Source organism: Carcharodon carcharias, chromosome 4 (genome assembly GCF_017639515.1).
Source record: "Carcharodon carcharias isolate sCarCar2 chromosome 4, sCarCar2.pri, whole genome shotgun sequence".
NCBI classification, from domain to species: Eukaryota; Metazoa; Chordata; class Chondrichthyes; order Lamniformes; family Lamnidae; genus Carcharodon; species Carcharodon carcharias.
Window position 1 is genome coordinate 135,230,699 of NC_054470.1, and position 16,835 is coordinate 135,247,533.

General features: G+C 41.8%; 1 protein-coding gene across 1 annotated transcript in view; it reads right to left on the minus strand.

Moving 5' to 3' along the window:
• Nucleotides 1-15,519, minus strand: part of rhobtb3 (Rho related BTB domain containing 3) — a 136,799-nt gene extending 121,280 nt beyond the window's left edge. Inside the window, exons 1-2 of the mRNA XM_041185421.1 lie at nt 15,412-15,519; nt 14,971-15,196 (exon numbers count right to left, since the gene is read on the minus strand). Coding sequence (XP_041041355.1) covers nt 14,971-15,196; nt 15,412-15,413 — 228 coding nt within the window. The 5' untranslated portion in view covers nt 15,414-15,519. The remainder of the gene's footprint in view (nt 1-14,970; nt 15,197-15,411) is intronic.
• Between the last annotated feature and the right edge of the window lie 1,316 nt (nt 15,520-16,835).

The following is a 16,835-nucleotide window of genomic DNA, read 5'->3' on the forward strand; positions in this document are numbered from 1 at the left end:
GGCACCACCCCATGCCCACGCAAAAGATGCAACACCTGCCCCTTCACTTCCTCTCTCCTCACCGTCCAAGGACCCAAACACTCCTTTCAAGTGAAGCAGCATTTCACTTGCATTTCCCCCAACTTAGTCTACTGCATTCGTTGCTCCCAATGTGGTCTCCTCTACATTGGAGAGACCAAACGTAAACTGGGCGACCGCTTTGCAGAACACCTGCGGTCTGTCCGCAAGAATGACCCAAACCTCCCTGTCGCTTGCCATTTCAACACTCCACCCTGCTCTCTTGCCCACATGTCTGTCCTTGGCTTGCTGCATTGTTCCAGTGAAGCCCAACGCAAACTGGAGGAACAACACCTCATCTTCCGACTAGGGACTTTACAGCCTTCCGGACTGAATATTGAATTCAACAACTTTAGGTCGTAAGCTCCCTCCCCCATCCCCACCCCCTTTCTGTTTCCCCCTTTCCTTTTTTTTCCAATAAATTATAAAGATTTTCCTTTTCCCACCTATTTCCATTATATAAAAAAAAAACCCCCACTAGAGCTATACCTTGAGTGCCCTACCATCCATTCTTAATTAGCACATTCGTTTAGATAATATCACCAACTTTAATTTTAACACCTATGTGTTCTATTGTACTATTGTCGTTGACATCTTTTGATGATCTGCTTCTATCACTGCTTGTTTGTCCCTACAACCACACCCCCCCCCTCCACCTCTTTGTCTCTCTATCTCTCCGCCCCCCACACACACACCTTAAACCAGCTTATATTTCAACTCTTTCTTGGACTCGAACGCAAGTTCTGTCGAAGGGTCATGAGGACTCGAAACGTCAACTCTTTTCTTCTCCGCCGATGCTGCCAGACCTGCTGAGTTTTTCCAGGTAATTCTGTTTTTGTTCCTTTGTACTAGGTCTGACTCTAACCAGCAGAGAGTTTTCCCACTGATTCCCTTTGGCTCCAGTTTTGCTAGGGCTCCTTGATGCCACACTCGGTCAAATGCTGCCTTGATGTCAAGGGCACTCACTCTAACCTCACCTCGGGAGTTCAGCTCTTTTGGCAATGTTTGAACCAAGGCTGTTATGAGGTCAGGAGCTGAGTGACCTTGGCAGAACCCAAACTGAGCATCAGTGAGCAGGTTATTGCTGTGCAAGTGCCGCTCTTTAGCACTGTTGATGACCCCTTCCGTCACTTTACTGGTGATCAAGAGTAGACTGATGGGGCGGTAATTGGCCGGGTTGGATTTGTCCTGCTCTCTTGCCCACATGTCTGTCCTTGGCTTGCTGCATTGTTCCAGTGAAGCCCAACACAAACTGGAGGAACAACACCTCATCTTCCGACTAGGCACTTTACAGCCTTCCGGACTGAATATTGAATTCAACAACTTTAGGTCTTGACCTCCCTCCTCCAGCCCCACCCCCTTTCTGTTTCTTCCCCCTTCCTTTTGTTTTTTTTCCAATAAATTAAATAGATTTTTCTTTTTCCCACCTATTTCCATTATTTCTAAATATTTTTAAATCTTTTATGCTCCCCCCACCCCCACTAGAGCTATATCTTGAGTGCCCTATCATCCATTCTTAATTAGCACATTCATTTAGATATATATCACCAACTTCAACACCTATGTAAAAACAAAAAAACTGCGGATGCTGGAAATCCAAAACAAAAACAGAATTACCTGGAAAAACTCAGCAGGTATTGAGGAGGGCCCTGTCACTCAACCGTGTCCGGCCCATGTCCCGCCCATCCGCCCTCACGCCTTCTCCTCCCTCCCAGAAACATGATAGGGTCCCCCTTGTCCTCACTTATCACCCCACCAGCCTCCGCATTCAAAGGATCATCCTCCGCCATTTCCGCCAACTCCAGCATGATGCCACCACCAAACACATCTTCCCTTCACCCCCCTTGTCGGCATTCTGTAGGGATCGCTCCCTCCGGGACACCCTGGTCCACTCCTCCATCACCCCCTACTCCTCAACCCCCTCCTATGGCACCACCCCATGCCCACGCAAAAGATGCAACACCTGCCCCTTCACTTCCTCTCTCCTCACCGTCCAAGGACCCAAACACTCCTTTCAAGTGAAGCAGCATTTCACTTGCATTTCCCCCAACTTAATCTACTGCATTCGTTGCTCCCAATGTGGTCTCCTCTACATTGGGGAGACCAAACGTAAACTGGGCGACCGCTTTGCAGAACACCTGCGGTCTGTCCGCAAGAATGACCCAAACCTCCCTGTCGCTTGCCATTTTAACACTCCACCCTGCTCTCTTGCCCACATGTCTGTCCTTGGCTTGCTGCATTGTTCCAGTGAAGCCCAACGCAAACTGGAGGAACAACACCTCATCTTCCGACTAGGGACTTTACAGCCTTCCGGACTGAATATTGAATTCAACAACTTTAGGTCGTAAGCTCCCTCCCCCATCCCCACCCCCTTTCTGTTTCCCCCTTTCCTTTTTTTTCCAATAAATTATAAAGATTTTCCTTTTCCCACCTATTTCCATTATATAAAAAAAAACCCCCACTAGAGCTATACCTTGAGTGCCCTACCATCCATTCTTAATTAGCACATTCGTTTAGATAATATCACCAACTTTAATTTTAACACCTATGTGTTCTATTGTACTATTGTCGTTGACAACTTTTGATGATCTGCTTCTATCACTGCTTGTTTGTCCCTACAACCACACCCCCCCCCCTCCACCTCTCTCTCTCTCTATCTCTCCGCCCCTCACACACACACCTTAAACCAGCTTATATTTCAACTCTTTCTTGGACTCGAAGTCAAGTTCTGTCGAAGGGTCATGAGGACTCGAAACGTCAACTCTTTTCTTCTCCGCCGATGCTGCCAGACCGTATTGAGCACTGTCTGGGGATAGTAGTGCAGTTGGTAGGAAATGGAATTTGAAAGTGCATAGATTGACATTCACCACTCATGCGAGGTGAAATTCGTATGGCACGCATCCAGGTCCTCGAGGTTCAACTCCTGACATGGACCTCCCAGACTGGTTTGGCATTGGAGAGCTTCCACTGCCCTGATTGGTTGGCACTGAAACGCAGAACGCTCCAATTGACATATCGGGGATTTCAGGGATGCCCTCAGTTTTAACCCTGCACTATCATGCATACAGTGGAATGGAGTTTCCCGTTTATAAAAATTCACTTGGTTAAAAACAAAATTGCTCTTTAATCAAACTGCCTCCCAAAATTTCAATTAGCTTCAATCATAGAAATGGAAATTAATTATTTAAAATTAATGGAAGTCTATATTCAATGTTAATTAATGTACATAGCACAGACAATATAATTTAACTGTAGCTGACCACTGGTTTTAATGATCCGGTGGTTTCCATTGGACAGATTGGACAAGCTACAATTGTTCTCCTTTGAGCAGAGAAGGTTAAGAGACAATTAGAGATCCGCAACAAATGCCGGCCTTGCCAGCGACACTCACATCCCATGAGACATATGAACAAACCTATACCCTCCTGTATACAAACAGACCCACACACTGCACCCCCATTGACATACCTATATCTACATTTACACACGTTCATACACAAACAAGTGGACACATAGGCAAATGTACACTCAAGCAGCTGCCCTGATATATATGCTGGCAATCTCACATGCATAGTTTCACACATCCTTACATGTATAGGGCTGGATCTTCAGCTCGGTGTGAGGGTGCATGCCTGACACGCACGTGTGTGAAATAGCGTCCCAACATCATTGATCACTGGTGCGATATTTCAGTCAGCGGGCGCACATGGGAGTCAGCAGCGTGCCCATTAACAATTAAGAGGGCTGTTAAGCCCATTCATAAATTAAAGTAAATTTTTCCCTGCCCATCCAACCTTACAGTTGGCAAGTGGCGAAAATGCCAAACAGCCTTTGGATTTTTGAGGAAATCTTATCCACTTGCAGGATGAGGTTTCCGATGTTAATTAAAAATAAAAGAAAAATTTTTATATCTGTTTTAACATGTCCCTGCTCATGTGACAGAGTTACATGAAGAGAGATGTTTACCTTAAATTTTAAAATCTTTATTTTTAATGTTAGAAATCTTCAGCTCGCTGAGGCAGCTCTGTGCCTTAAGGGAGCTTTCACTGAGCGCAACCGTGCACATGTGCTGATTTCTGCGCTCGCCTTCCTACCTCCCGCACCCAGGCAGCACTGTGTGTTTCAGTGCATGGTTCACCAGCAGGTGTGAAATTGTGGTCGGGGCCCAATCACGGGCAGTGAACCGTTAAGCAGCTACTCCCGGACTCACCCGCTGCGGTCTCTTGTTCACATATACTCACACGGTCGCTCACACACAGTTTCTCGCTCACACGTATGCACTCACGCACTCTCTCACATGTACACTCTCACACACGTTCTCACACACACTTTCTATTCACAAATTTTGCTTTCCCAGACTAGTTTGGAATTGGGAGCTTTCACTGTCCCACACTGTCCCTATCACTGTCTCCCCCACCCTTTCCCACTCTGTTTTTCTCACTTTCTTATGGATACCACTGAGCAGCTACAAAACATTCTGGAGAGGTAGGATGAACAGCCATAAGTCATGGCCCATAGCAGTACCAATGACATAGGTAGAAAAAGGGGTCCTGCAGGCAGAGTTTAACACGTTAGGAAAAACATTAAAAATCAGCACCTTAAAAGTAGTAATCTTTGGATTACTCCCAGTGCCACAAGCTAATGAGCATAGAATTAAGAGGTTACAGCACATGAATGTGTGGCTGGAGAAATGGTGCCATGGAAAGGGTTTAGATTCCTGGGGCATTGGGACCGGTTCTGCAGGGGATGGGACCTGTACAAGTGGACGGTTTGCACCTCAACAGGGCCGAGATAAATACCCTTGCAGGGAGGTTTGCTAGTGCTGTTAGGCAGGGGTTAAACTAGTTTGGCAGGGGAATGGGGACCTGAGGGTGAATTCAGATGGGACAATAATCAGAAATGGAAGGCAGAAAATTAGTTAATGAATCTGAAAGGCAGAGGAAACAAAGGTTCGAAAATAAAAAATGGAATTTGGCAGTGCTGAAGGGTATATACTTCAATGCAAGGAGTATAGCAAATAAAGCAGATGAGCTGAGGGCACAGATAGAAAAGTGGCAGTATGATATCATAGCTAGTACAGAAACATGGCTTAAGGAGGGACAGGAATAGCAGCTCAACGTTCCTGGTTACAGGGTTTTCAGACATGATAGGGGAATTAAAAAATGGAGGAGCAGCAATTTTGGTCAAAGAAACAATTACAGCTGTGAGAAGGGATGATATGTTAGAAGGATCATCAAATGAGGCTGTATGAATTGCGCTAAGGAACAAAAAAAAGGGGCAGTCACACTACTGGGAGTATACTATAACAATCGGGGGAGGTGGAAAAGCAAATACGTAGGCAAATCTCTGAGAAGTGCAAATACAATACGAAAATAATTGTAGGAGCTTTTAACAACCCCCATATTGACTGGGATAGTTTTGGTGCAAAAGGAATGGAAGGAACAGAATTCTTAAAAGGCATTCAGGAGAATATTTTTGGCCAGCACGTCACAAGTTCGACAAGAGAGGACATGGTCCCGGACTTAGTTTTTAGGAATTGAAGCTAGGCAGGTGCAACGTGCAGCAGTACGAGAGCATTTTGGTGGTAGTGATCATAATTCAGTTTAGTTTTATTATAATTATGCAAAAAGCCAAAAACAGTATCTGGCTCTGCATTCCCCCGCCTCCCAACAAGCTGCTAAAGACACTGTTCCCTGCACAGAAGGGCCCACAGGAGCCAACAGTTCCATTGCTCAGTTCTCTCCCCACTTTCATCACCTGCTGGCAGAGGCCCTACAACATCAGCCACCCCTTTGCTGATACAACCAGCCAATCAATAGCACTGTTACTGCTGGCTGGATGCTGAAATCATTGAAACAAGCAGGCAGCATGAAACTGGCTTGCTGTCTGCTTCATAATCAACAGGCAAGAGCTAATCGCACTCGTTTCCAGCTACTATCAAATTTAGTCCCTGAAAGGTGGTAGATTTGGTTCTGAGAGTGAGTACTAGAAGTTAATTATTTGATTGGCCTTTTTGTTAGCCCTGCATTCTTACATTTTTGAATAATCTTCATTAGCAATAACTGACAGAAATCTACAAAGTGGAAGGTAAGAATGATATGGAGAGATGAACTGTGTCATCACTGGAGAATACTCAATTTAGACTCTGCAAAACATCTTGATCAGAGGCTAATTATCTGCTGATATTAGCACTATAGTACTCTCTAATTTCATTCCCACATGGTATAAACTGACTAGACATTGGAATCCCCTGATCACTGAAATTAAAATATGAATGAATCCCTCATGCAGAAGGACCAATTCTCTGTGGGCAGAAATAATGATATTTAAAAGATAATGATATTCCACAAGTCTTTAATGATAATCAAGGTAATTCTCAACTAGATGAATTACAAAGCTACATATTTTGAAAAGCACAGTAAACAATCTACGAAAATCACCATACATAAGTTAAAACTTAGTTTCATACACTCCCAAAATTGTGTCCTTAAGGATCTACAGCCAAATAAAAAGTAAGCATCTTCACAGGTCATAATTTATTTTTTTCTTGTTTCAGGTCAAAGCTTTTTGGGCAAAAGATCAAAGCAAACCAGTCAACATTATATGGCTGGAATTGGCTGACTCATTGCCCCCATTAAGCACCCATGGGAAAGATTACTAGAAATTCCACATTCAGCCGTAAAAGACTGTTAAAAAGAGTTAACATATTTAAACTCCATGCGGCCTCTTAAAAAAAATCATGGACACACCTTGTCTTTAGAATCCCAGGATGGAATATTTTATGTCTACCTGAGAAGGCAGATGGAGCCTTGATATAACATTTCATTTGAAAGACAGCGCCTCCAACAGTCTAGATTTTTGTGCTTAAATGGTTAAGTGGGACTAAAACCCACAGCTGCCTGACTCAGAGGCAAAGTGTGCTATCAAATGAGCCACAGCTAACACTAACACTTGATTGTTCCTATTAGGAAAGATCTTCATTAATTTTATAAAACAGGATTTCCCACTTAAGTGCAAATTTCTCAAAGTCTTCAATGGATAGCAACCTATCAGTAGCAGTATCTGAATGGAAGCCAAGCGTGCATGTCACAGGAGTTTGTGATACATATAAGAGATATGTAGTACATGCACATAGTAATCATTGGTGGACTTCTTAACTCAATGAATTACTAATGCAAAGTTTGTTTTATTTAAAAAGAATAAATTCTATATTTAGAACTAACACCTCACTTTAATAAAAACAAAAAAACTGTGGATGCTGGAAATCCAAAACAAAAACAGAATTACCTGGAAAAACTCAGCTGGTCTGGCAGCATCATTTCACCCCTTTCTTGGACTCACTCAAGTTCTGTCGAAAGGTCATGAGGACTCAAAACGTCAACTCTTTTCTTCTCCGCCGATGCTGCCAGACCAGCTGAGTTTTTCCAGGTAATTCTGTTTTTGTTTTGGACCTCACTTTAATTTGTCAGATCAATTTTGATACGAAAGTGTCAAAAGGAAATTATGTTTTCCATTGAAGAAAGAGCTAAAACTCAAATTAAGAAATAGGTATGATCTTCACTTCAATTCCTTCTATCATTTTCCCTCTGGCCTTTAGAAACTTTGACCTTCTATACTGCGCCAACCAACAACTACAACAGTAACAATCTGCATTCATACAGTACCTTTAACATAGTAAAATAAGGGTCTCAAGCTCCTATAGGAGCAGTATCAATTTAAATTTGAAATCAATAGCCATAAGGCGGCATCAGTGCAGGTGACCAAAAACTTGTTCAAAGAGGTAGGTTTAAAAGAGCATCTTAAAGGGAAGAAATTTAGGGAGGGAATTCTAGAGCCTTAAACCCAGGCAGCTGAAGATGGCTAACAATTAAAATAGAGAATGCACAAGGGGTCAGAATTGGAGGTGCACAGATATCTCAACGCATTGTAGGGCTGGAGGAGGTTACAGAGATAACAAACAAGGCCATAGAGGGATTTGAAAACAAAGAATGAGAAGATTAAAACTAAGGTGTTGCTGAACTAAGGATAGCACAAACAATAGCTCACATTCACCTTAAGCATTCTTCAACACACTGGTGTTAACTTTAGGATAAATTCACCAATCTTGCCCCCATCAGCTGGGAACCACTCTTAAAGAGAATGCAGGTCAGGCAATTTGTTCTATATTGTTGTAGATATATCTTTGAAGTACATTCTCCTCAAGTACAGGTTCCCGCTGGAAGCTCGGGGTCACTGAATATGCTTAACTTACTCCACTAACTTCAAACATTTACTGCCTGTCCAATTTTCCTGCTGGATTTTTCCAGACACACTGCTTCATTCCCTTCCATTCTGGAGTCACATTTAATTTATCCTCAGTCTTTCCAAGGCTTTTTCAAATGCCTAAAATGTTTACAGAATTTTACAGCTCTTTCCAAAATTTTTAAATTAATATGCAGCCTTTTAAACGAGGTGGCCATTGCTTTGGAAAAGCAGTTAGCAATTTAATCTATTTGTTGTTCTTCATTCTTTGTTTTATTCTTAAATTGTGAAAAGCGGCTTCTCCTGTCTGAACGTACTGGACTGGATTTTTGCTGAGTTGGGCCGACTTAGGAGGTCTTTAAAAAATAGTGAGTGGGATCCAATTCTGGGATTCACACCCCCATTCCTGTTTTCAGCTATTTTTGCTGGCAATAGATAAGGGTGCAGGTAGCCAGCCCACATGCAACGCTCCTGCCCTGCTGGTTCCATTATGAGGCTGGACAGTTTAAAACCTTTTTGCAATTTTAATGAAGTCAGACCACTTTTGCAAGTAGACATGGTTCACAGTTGACCAAAGAAAGCACAAACGATGGGGGCACCCCAGTCCCAAGTGGAGAACCAAAGAAAACAGCGCCTACTCCTGGAATTCTCTCATTAGCAGGCTTTGAAATACAACAAAATTGTTTTTTCTGTTTCAATGGTTAGATGCTATATTGTAAGTTAGACGTATTTTTACTGCAGCGACTGATTATAGGGTTCTGTCCTGCAAAGGAAGTTTACATTGGGCAGCATTGTGTAAGTGTTGAAGTGCATTGCAGTACTTTTCCCTTTGGGAAGAGTACTGCAATGCACTCAAAACTGAAGAAAATACTGCTTGGGATCTTTAACATAATGATGTGAAGTGATTTAAATACCCAGAATCCTTTGAAACTGGGATAAAAAACCTTCAGCAGCTTTCATTATGGAAAAAAAGCCCCATATGCTCCTGGACTGCTTTGATTGACAAGACAGCTGGTGTAGCTTAGAAAGTAAAAGCAATTTGGTTTTTCAGTTTTAATAGACTCCATTGTTTACATTTCACAGGATTTGTTATTCCAGCTGAGTGCATTATGAATGCTTGACTGAGTTTCAAACACTTCAAAACCACTTATCTCAGCAATTATGCTGTGTTCACATTCTGATTGACAGTTTCAAGAGATTATTAAAGGATTGTTTATCTTTGAATTGGTAAGTGAAACAGTTGTTTGTTTTTACAAGATTGACCATTTGAGGGGCCTTACATTTTTTTGAATGGATTTTATGAATTAGAGTTATTATTCAGTAGGAAGTGTGTTTGAACGAGAGCTCTGTTGGATTGTTAGAAGTTTTATTCTTTTCCTCTCCATTTCGAAGCATGACACCTGAGGTCTGCCCATAGTAGGTACTGCTGAGTGGCTATGATGGGTACATGGGGGACATTTAGAGAACATGGGGCGTATAAGGAAGCATGTGGGGTATGAGGGGGCATAATGAATATGAAGGACATGGGAAGGGACATGGGGTATGAGGGAATTGGAAGGGGAATATGGGCTATGAGGAGGCATGAGGAATATGAGTCACATGTGGATTGGCTGGGAGATGAGTGGTGAGGGTTTGAGGGCCTGACATTCATCATTAAAACTGGGCCGATGTCCCAGTAAAACGGAGGCAGGCGTTTTAGCCAGCTTGGCTTACCATCTTTGGTAACCCAACAGAAAAATATGGTGGGTGAGTCCTTTTTAAAGGAGACAAGTCTGCCAATCAGGAAATTTCCTAACTCAACCTTCCCGTCTCCTCCACTAAAATCCAGCCCACTATTCCTGATGATTAACGCCATGGGATTTGAAGCGGATGAAACGTTGTGATTCTGACTTCTGGGATTCTATTTCCCTATATTACAAGTACACAATAGCGGTCTTTAAGAGCATAAAAGTTGCTACTTTTTTCAGTTCAATAACATGAAAGCGTTTGATTAGAGTATTTCAACGTATCTGTTTTTATTGGTTCTTAGCAAAATAATTTAAGGTACTGGTCAGAAGTTGCAAATGCATAGTCATTCCAGGAAAACTGCTGCAAACAGACATTCAACCAGAAAATGAAGAGGAAAACGTGAAGTAGAAAAAAATGAACATACTACCAAAATACTGGAAGAGAGAAAAAGATAAGAATCAGAGGAAAGAAATTCAAACTACTTGCTTACAAAAAGTGGAAAATGCGTGTTTTTCAAAATCATTCAAATTGCATTTGAAAATGCATCCGTGTAGCTGAAAAATCACTAAAATTATGCACTCTTATATTTTCATTAACAAATGTGGAAATTACACCTGGAATTCCATATATTCACAGAAATCTCTGTAATCTCTTCCAGCCCCACAACTCTCCGAGTTACCCCCGCTCATCTAATTCTGGCCTCTTGCACACCCCCAATTTCAATTGCTTCACCACTGCCTTCAGTTGCCCAGACCCCAATTACTGGAATATCCTCCCTATACCTGTCTTTAAGACACTCCTTAAAACCTGCTTTTGGTTTTCCGACCCAATACGTTCATAAACCAGCTCTGAAGAAGAGTCATGTGGACTCGAAACATTAACTCTGTTTCTCTCTCCACAGATGCTGCCAGACCTGCTGAGTTTTTCCAGCTTTTTCTGTATTTATTACCAATATGTTCATCTGTGGTTTGGTGTCATACTTTGATTTATACTGTGAAGCACCTTAGGATGTTTCATTAGCTTAAAAGGTGCTATATAAATAAGTTGTTGTTGTTGAAAAATCAAAGCACAATTTATGGTAATTTATCAGTGTTTTGTAGACTGGCTGGAATAGTACTGTACTAGTACTTTATTTACTGATGTTAAATGCCTCATTTAGCAATTGGATCTCGTTGCATCTTTTACAGTTAACTGCAAAGGCCTGATATATGTTGTTGAAATACAGTTAATCAAGGCCAAAGTGATTTTTAGTACTCATGATAAAATAAGTTAAAGGAAGAGAAGGACTTGGCTATACATTCATCCAAACCCCACCAGTGCAATGAGGAAAAAGGGAACATAACAAACCTACTTTCACTGTGTACAATCCACCCTCTCACAAACTCCACTCCACCAAGTTAATTATCAGCAAAAATGATCTGCATTAATGTTTTGTCCACAAAGATAATTATGAAAAATACCAGAATTTTCATCCATCTACATTTTCCTATTAACACGCTGCCTTATCCAATTCCCACGGCCCCCGTGAATTAGGATTCACTGTAAATGATGCAGTCTAGTGTGGATGTATCATTCAATCTTTAATGTGGAAGTAGAATTGTGCTTTTCTCCAAAATCAGGACATCTGAAATTCAGGCTGTCCAAAGCCAAGGTCGAGATGTGGAGGCAGTCTTATGTGAGCTATAAGTGTCCAGTAATGTAATAGATTTGAGATTGGACTAGCAATGCAGAGGGTTGAGATTTCAAATTTCATTAGGAAGCATGAAAAAGAATTCAATAAAATCTAATAATTTATGGACTGGGACCAGGAAATAGTAACCATGAAAAGCTGCTGGATTTTTGTTAGAAGGGAAACTGGCTGACAGATGTCATGAAGGGACATCACATCTATCTGACCTGGCCCACATGTGACACCAACCCCATAGTAACCAATTGACTCTTAAGGGTCTCTGAAGTGGTGTAGCAAGGAGTACAAGGAAAGGCCTATTGCTATCATCACAGGGTAACTGAAGATGAGTTATAAAGGTGATCTTTCTAAAGTCCCCCACATCTTGAGAACAGACATAAAAATGTTGAAATGGTTACCTAGTGTAAACAACATGCTCAAAATCTGTCCCTCAGCTAAATCAACCTTTGATTGTTGCCTATTGGTTGGAATTTTGCAGTCAGCAGTGAAGTGATTGTGCTCACTGCTGACCTTGAAGAACATATGAACATACAAATTAGGAGCAGAAGTAGGCCATTTAGCCCCTCAAGCCTACTGCACCATGCAATAAGACCATGGCTGATCTGGTTGTGGCCTCAATCCACTACATTCTGCCGACCTCTGATAAACTTTGACTCCCTTGTCACTTTTACAGACTTTTCATGCACTGGACCCAGGATCTTTGGTGGAGCCCATAGTTGCTAGTTCCAATGCGATCTCCGTCCAGGCCACCTTGGTCAGGTGGGAGGGTCTCCTGTTGCCATTGATCATGAAGAGCACCTCCCACCATTCCCTGAAGGCAATGGGGGAGAATCTGTATGGAGGTTTGCTGAACTATGGGAGAAAGCTTTCCACAAAGAACTAGCTATCTCTGTGGCACAGGTTTCTGCTTTCCTGGTGCCAGTTTGAATCTGAAGCCAAATCAAGAGGATCTCCAGGCATTCAGCAAAAGTGGTGTAATTAAGCAGAGTAACAGGCCACTCACACTGCAATATTCTCACAAACAGCAAACCAGGGAGTAAAATGCACTGAATTTTTCACTTTTAATTAAAATGTTACAGAGAGAAATAAATGATTGGGACATGCACATGACATTGAAGGTAAAACTGAAATATAATAAACAAACTTTTTTAAAAACTTATTTTAAAAAGCTGTGAATATTATCATAAGTTTGACACTCCATAAATATAAAATTAATTTTTCAGGGCCATGGAGGCTGTTCAGCAGTAATTGTAAATGTAGCATGCCACTAAATACCCAGTTACATCTTATTCAAAAAGGGTTTTTACCTCAAGACTAATAGCATGAAAAGGAAATTCTCATCAGTTCAGTCACTTTTATCTGATTGCAGTCTGGGGAAACTTCTGGAGAAGTGCAGAATATTACAGCTTTCCTGTTTAAGACCAATCTGACTGATCTATTCAGATTTTCAATTGCAGTTCATTAAGCTCCTTCTAAGCAACTGCTTTAAATCAGTGGGGATCTGCATTTTCTGTTCTGCTGGAAGAGATCTGTAGCTGTTAACTGCTTTGAAATTAAGTTAAGCTTCGTTCCCATTAAGCCTTAAGGAGGGCATTAAAATGAAGATTTCTCAAATCAGCTAAAGATTTTTTATAAATCTGCAGTAGAAAAACCAAATTATCTACTGAAAGTACGTCCTTACATTCATACTCATTTTTCTATACTCTATTACGACAATAGTGATGAACTATTTATTACACTGCAAGGGTGCTACCACTGGCCTAGTTCTTGAAAATGCTTCTTGTTCAACTGTGTCCTCACATTTCAATTCCTTCAGTTCTCAATTATTTATTTAAAATGTTGCGGCTTTTGTGTTGTTTCCGCTGAGGCAGAGGTTTTCTCATTTCATTCCTAAGTGTCATGCTCCAGCTGTTGTCAAGGACAGTCTTGTGATCAGAATTCTGCGCTGCTCATCTTCCTGAGCGCACACATACCAGATCTGATGTCTACCTGCATGCCAAGTTGCCAAGCCTCAGCAGTGTATCAAAAAAGTAATACTCCATTCACATACTGTCTCTAATATCTATACTGTAAGCTTTTGGAGAAAAAAATGCTCAAATACCACTGCTGCTGACTTTGTTGCTAATAGGATAACACACCCGTACAATGACTGTCATTGAAACGATCCTGCAGTTTGTTACATGAAACTTGCACTTCATTAACACAAACTAATAATAGTTGCCCCTAGCAGTACCCAAAACAGTACTGTACATTCTGATTGATTTACTGCTAAACAATCACTCCCCAAGAACAAGTCATCTGGATACTTAGTAGTACTGTCTATACTGTCATTACTTAAACTGGGAAAGCACAATTTCCCCATATTAATACGTATGAATGGAAATATAATATACATGGAGGAAGCCTTTTTTTGCCTTTTACAGCTTTATAAAAAGACTATTTTAGTGGATATCAAAACTAATTCTGGGTGTTAATTTGAAAATACATCAATAGCAATTTCAATTTCTGGGAGCTAATTTCTGAATGAAACCTGCTTTAAAATGTGCCCAGAACTGAAATCTTGTTAATGTTTGCCTATTACGGCAAAGCATTATAATGTCAGTAGCTGATATCTAACGCCATTGGTCACAGGTAGATTAGAATTTAAAACACGGTTATACCCATCCGTGATGGATTCCGTTCACCAATGGCATAACACTTTATTAAACTGTATAAGCACTTGGAGATTGGGGTCTAAATAGACACCTCCTGAGATCAAATAAAGACTATGTGTTATGGGAATATTCTGTATAATGACAGTTCCTTATAAATCCTGGATTGATGACCTTGAGGTGACGCCCGAAAAATATGCAGAAAATTTCAGATTTATTTATTTTTGAAAACTAACAGATGGTCGGGTTATGATTTGTTTTAGCATTAAAGTATGCCATGGCCATGTGTTGGACACCAGACCTGCGTGCATATGGACAATGTAACATATTGAAAAGATTATGCAAATATAAGTTTCGAAATTAAGACAAAAAGGGAGAATAAGTATTCCAGATCATTAATAACGAGCTTTTAATAAAACTGCGTTGTTTGAAATTGCGAATTTCAAAACCGTGCCCTCACACTATCACCTCTGTTAAACAGATGATCAACTGGACTTCCCAAAGCAAAAAGGGGACACTATTGATATTAAAAAGGAACCTAAGCGAACCCCATTCTGTGAAAGCGAAGGGGATTTTATGGATCCTTGTAACTTTTTGCTCTCTTACCCAACTGGGACAGTCGTGAATCAGCACTCGGACTCTGCCGAAGACATAAGCTTGGTACTCGACGAAGGCAGGAAATGTGATGTGGGTGGCAAAGCTTAGCAACCGCCTTTCTTCAATGTGCCGAATAATAGCATGTCTGCCGAAATAGGTGGTGATCAGATCCGGCTGCTGCAGGCTGTCTTCAAAGCCCGCTTTCTCATTCCCCAGAGCCACGATACGAACCGACCTGAACAAGTATAAGAAGTTACACATACAGTCAACGAACTAGCATCAGCCTGAAAATATTCCCGTGCAATACGCGGGACCGCAGCTTTTAGGGGCTTTGTGGTGTCTTTTCTTGAGATCAATCTATCCAGGCTGACTTTAGCACCGAATATAAGAGAACTGAAACTAAATAAAAACTCCAAACGGACTGTTACCGAACCGGCGTGTGCAACTTACATGATCAATGTTGTATCGGCGGCTCAACAAAAACGGGGAGCAAGCGCGGCGATTTATTCATAGTTCTTGCGATGAGGGTAACAAAGAAACGAAGTGAGCTGAACCGACTATGGCTCTTTGCCCTGACCACACAGCGTAAAATGCTGCAGCAGCAGCGGCGGCTTCATTAGCCAGTGATAGGAGGCGGTGAACTTTACTCTCCTCGTCACTTGCTTATTAGCTCAGGAAATAACCGATAGTGCTGCATGGGCACGTCGGGCAGAATCAGCGATCACTGTGGACCGGATAATTTTTTTAAAAATATATCCACAAACCCCGGTCCAGTCAGAGGCTTCTGAGTCTTGACGTCAGTGAAGCTCATCAAGCAGAGGAATTAGACTTAAATCCGTTCACAAAACACTAATGTAATCCAAGCGGCCACGGGATTTATATCCCACACATTGGGTTGCTGGCAGCGGACTGCCGAGTATCGGCTACCAGCTCTGGCTTGAATCAAAATGTTAGGAGAGGTTTCCAGTGGACCTGCCAAACGTAGTAATGCATCAGCCATGGGATAACTTTCATTCTATAAATAGCCTGGGAGAGAGAGGGGCTCAACCATATCATCACTGCAAGCACCGCATTGACCCAGTGCTCAAAATTCACCCTTCAATAAAGTACCACTACCTCTGAACTCCCAGGACATCCAACTCTACCTCACCAACACCTTTCTCAATCCCTCCACTGCTTGTCCAACAGCAAGTCCTGGATGAGTCTGACAATTCCCCCAATTGAACATTGGGAGTACTAAAACCACTATCTTCAACCTCACCACAAACTCCATTGCCAAGCTTCCAGTTCTATCTTTCTCCCTTGGCCACTGTCTCGGGCTGAACCAGGTAGTTTACAATCTCAGTGTCCCATTTGACCCTGACAAAAGATTCCAAACTCCATTTATCCCCTCCATCACAAAAACATTGCTCGTCTGCAGCTCCGCCTCAAGCCCATCTGCTGCTGAAATCCTCACCCATGTTTTATATTACCTCTAGATTCAATTATGCAAATACTGTCCTAACCAACCTCCCATCTTCCACCCTCCATAAACTTGAGCCCCTCCAACACTCTGCTGCCTGTATCCTACCTCACATCCAAACTCATTCACCCAACACACCTGTGTTTGCTGACCTACATTGGCTCCCAGTCCCCAACACATCAATTTTAAATTTCACGTGCTTACCTTCAAATCCCTGCATGCTCTCTCATCTCCCTATTTTTGCAACCTCCTCCTGCTCTATAACCCTATGAGAAATTTGCAATCTCTCAACTTAGCCTCTTATGCATTCTGCACTTCCTTCATTCCACCTTTGTTGGCCATGCCTTCTGCCATCTAGGCCATAACCTCTGAAATTTCCTGCCTAAGGTATTCCACATATCCTACTCTCTCT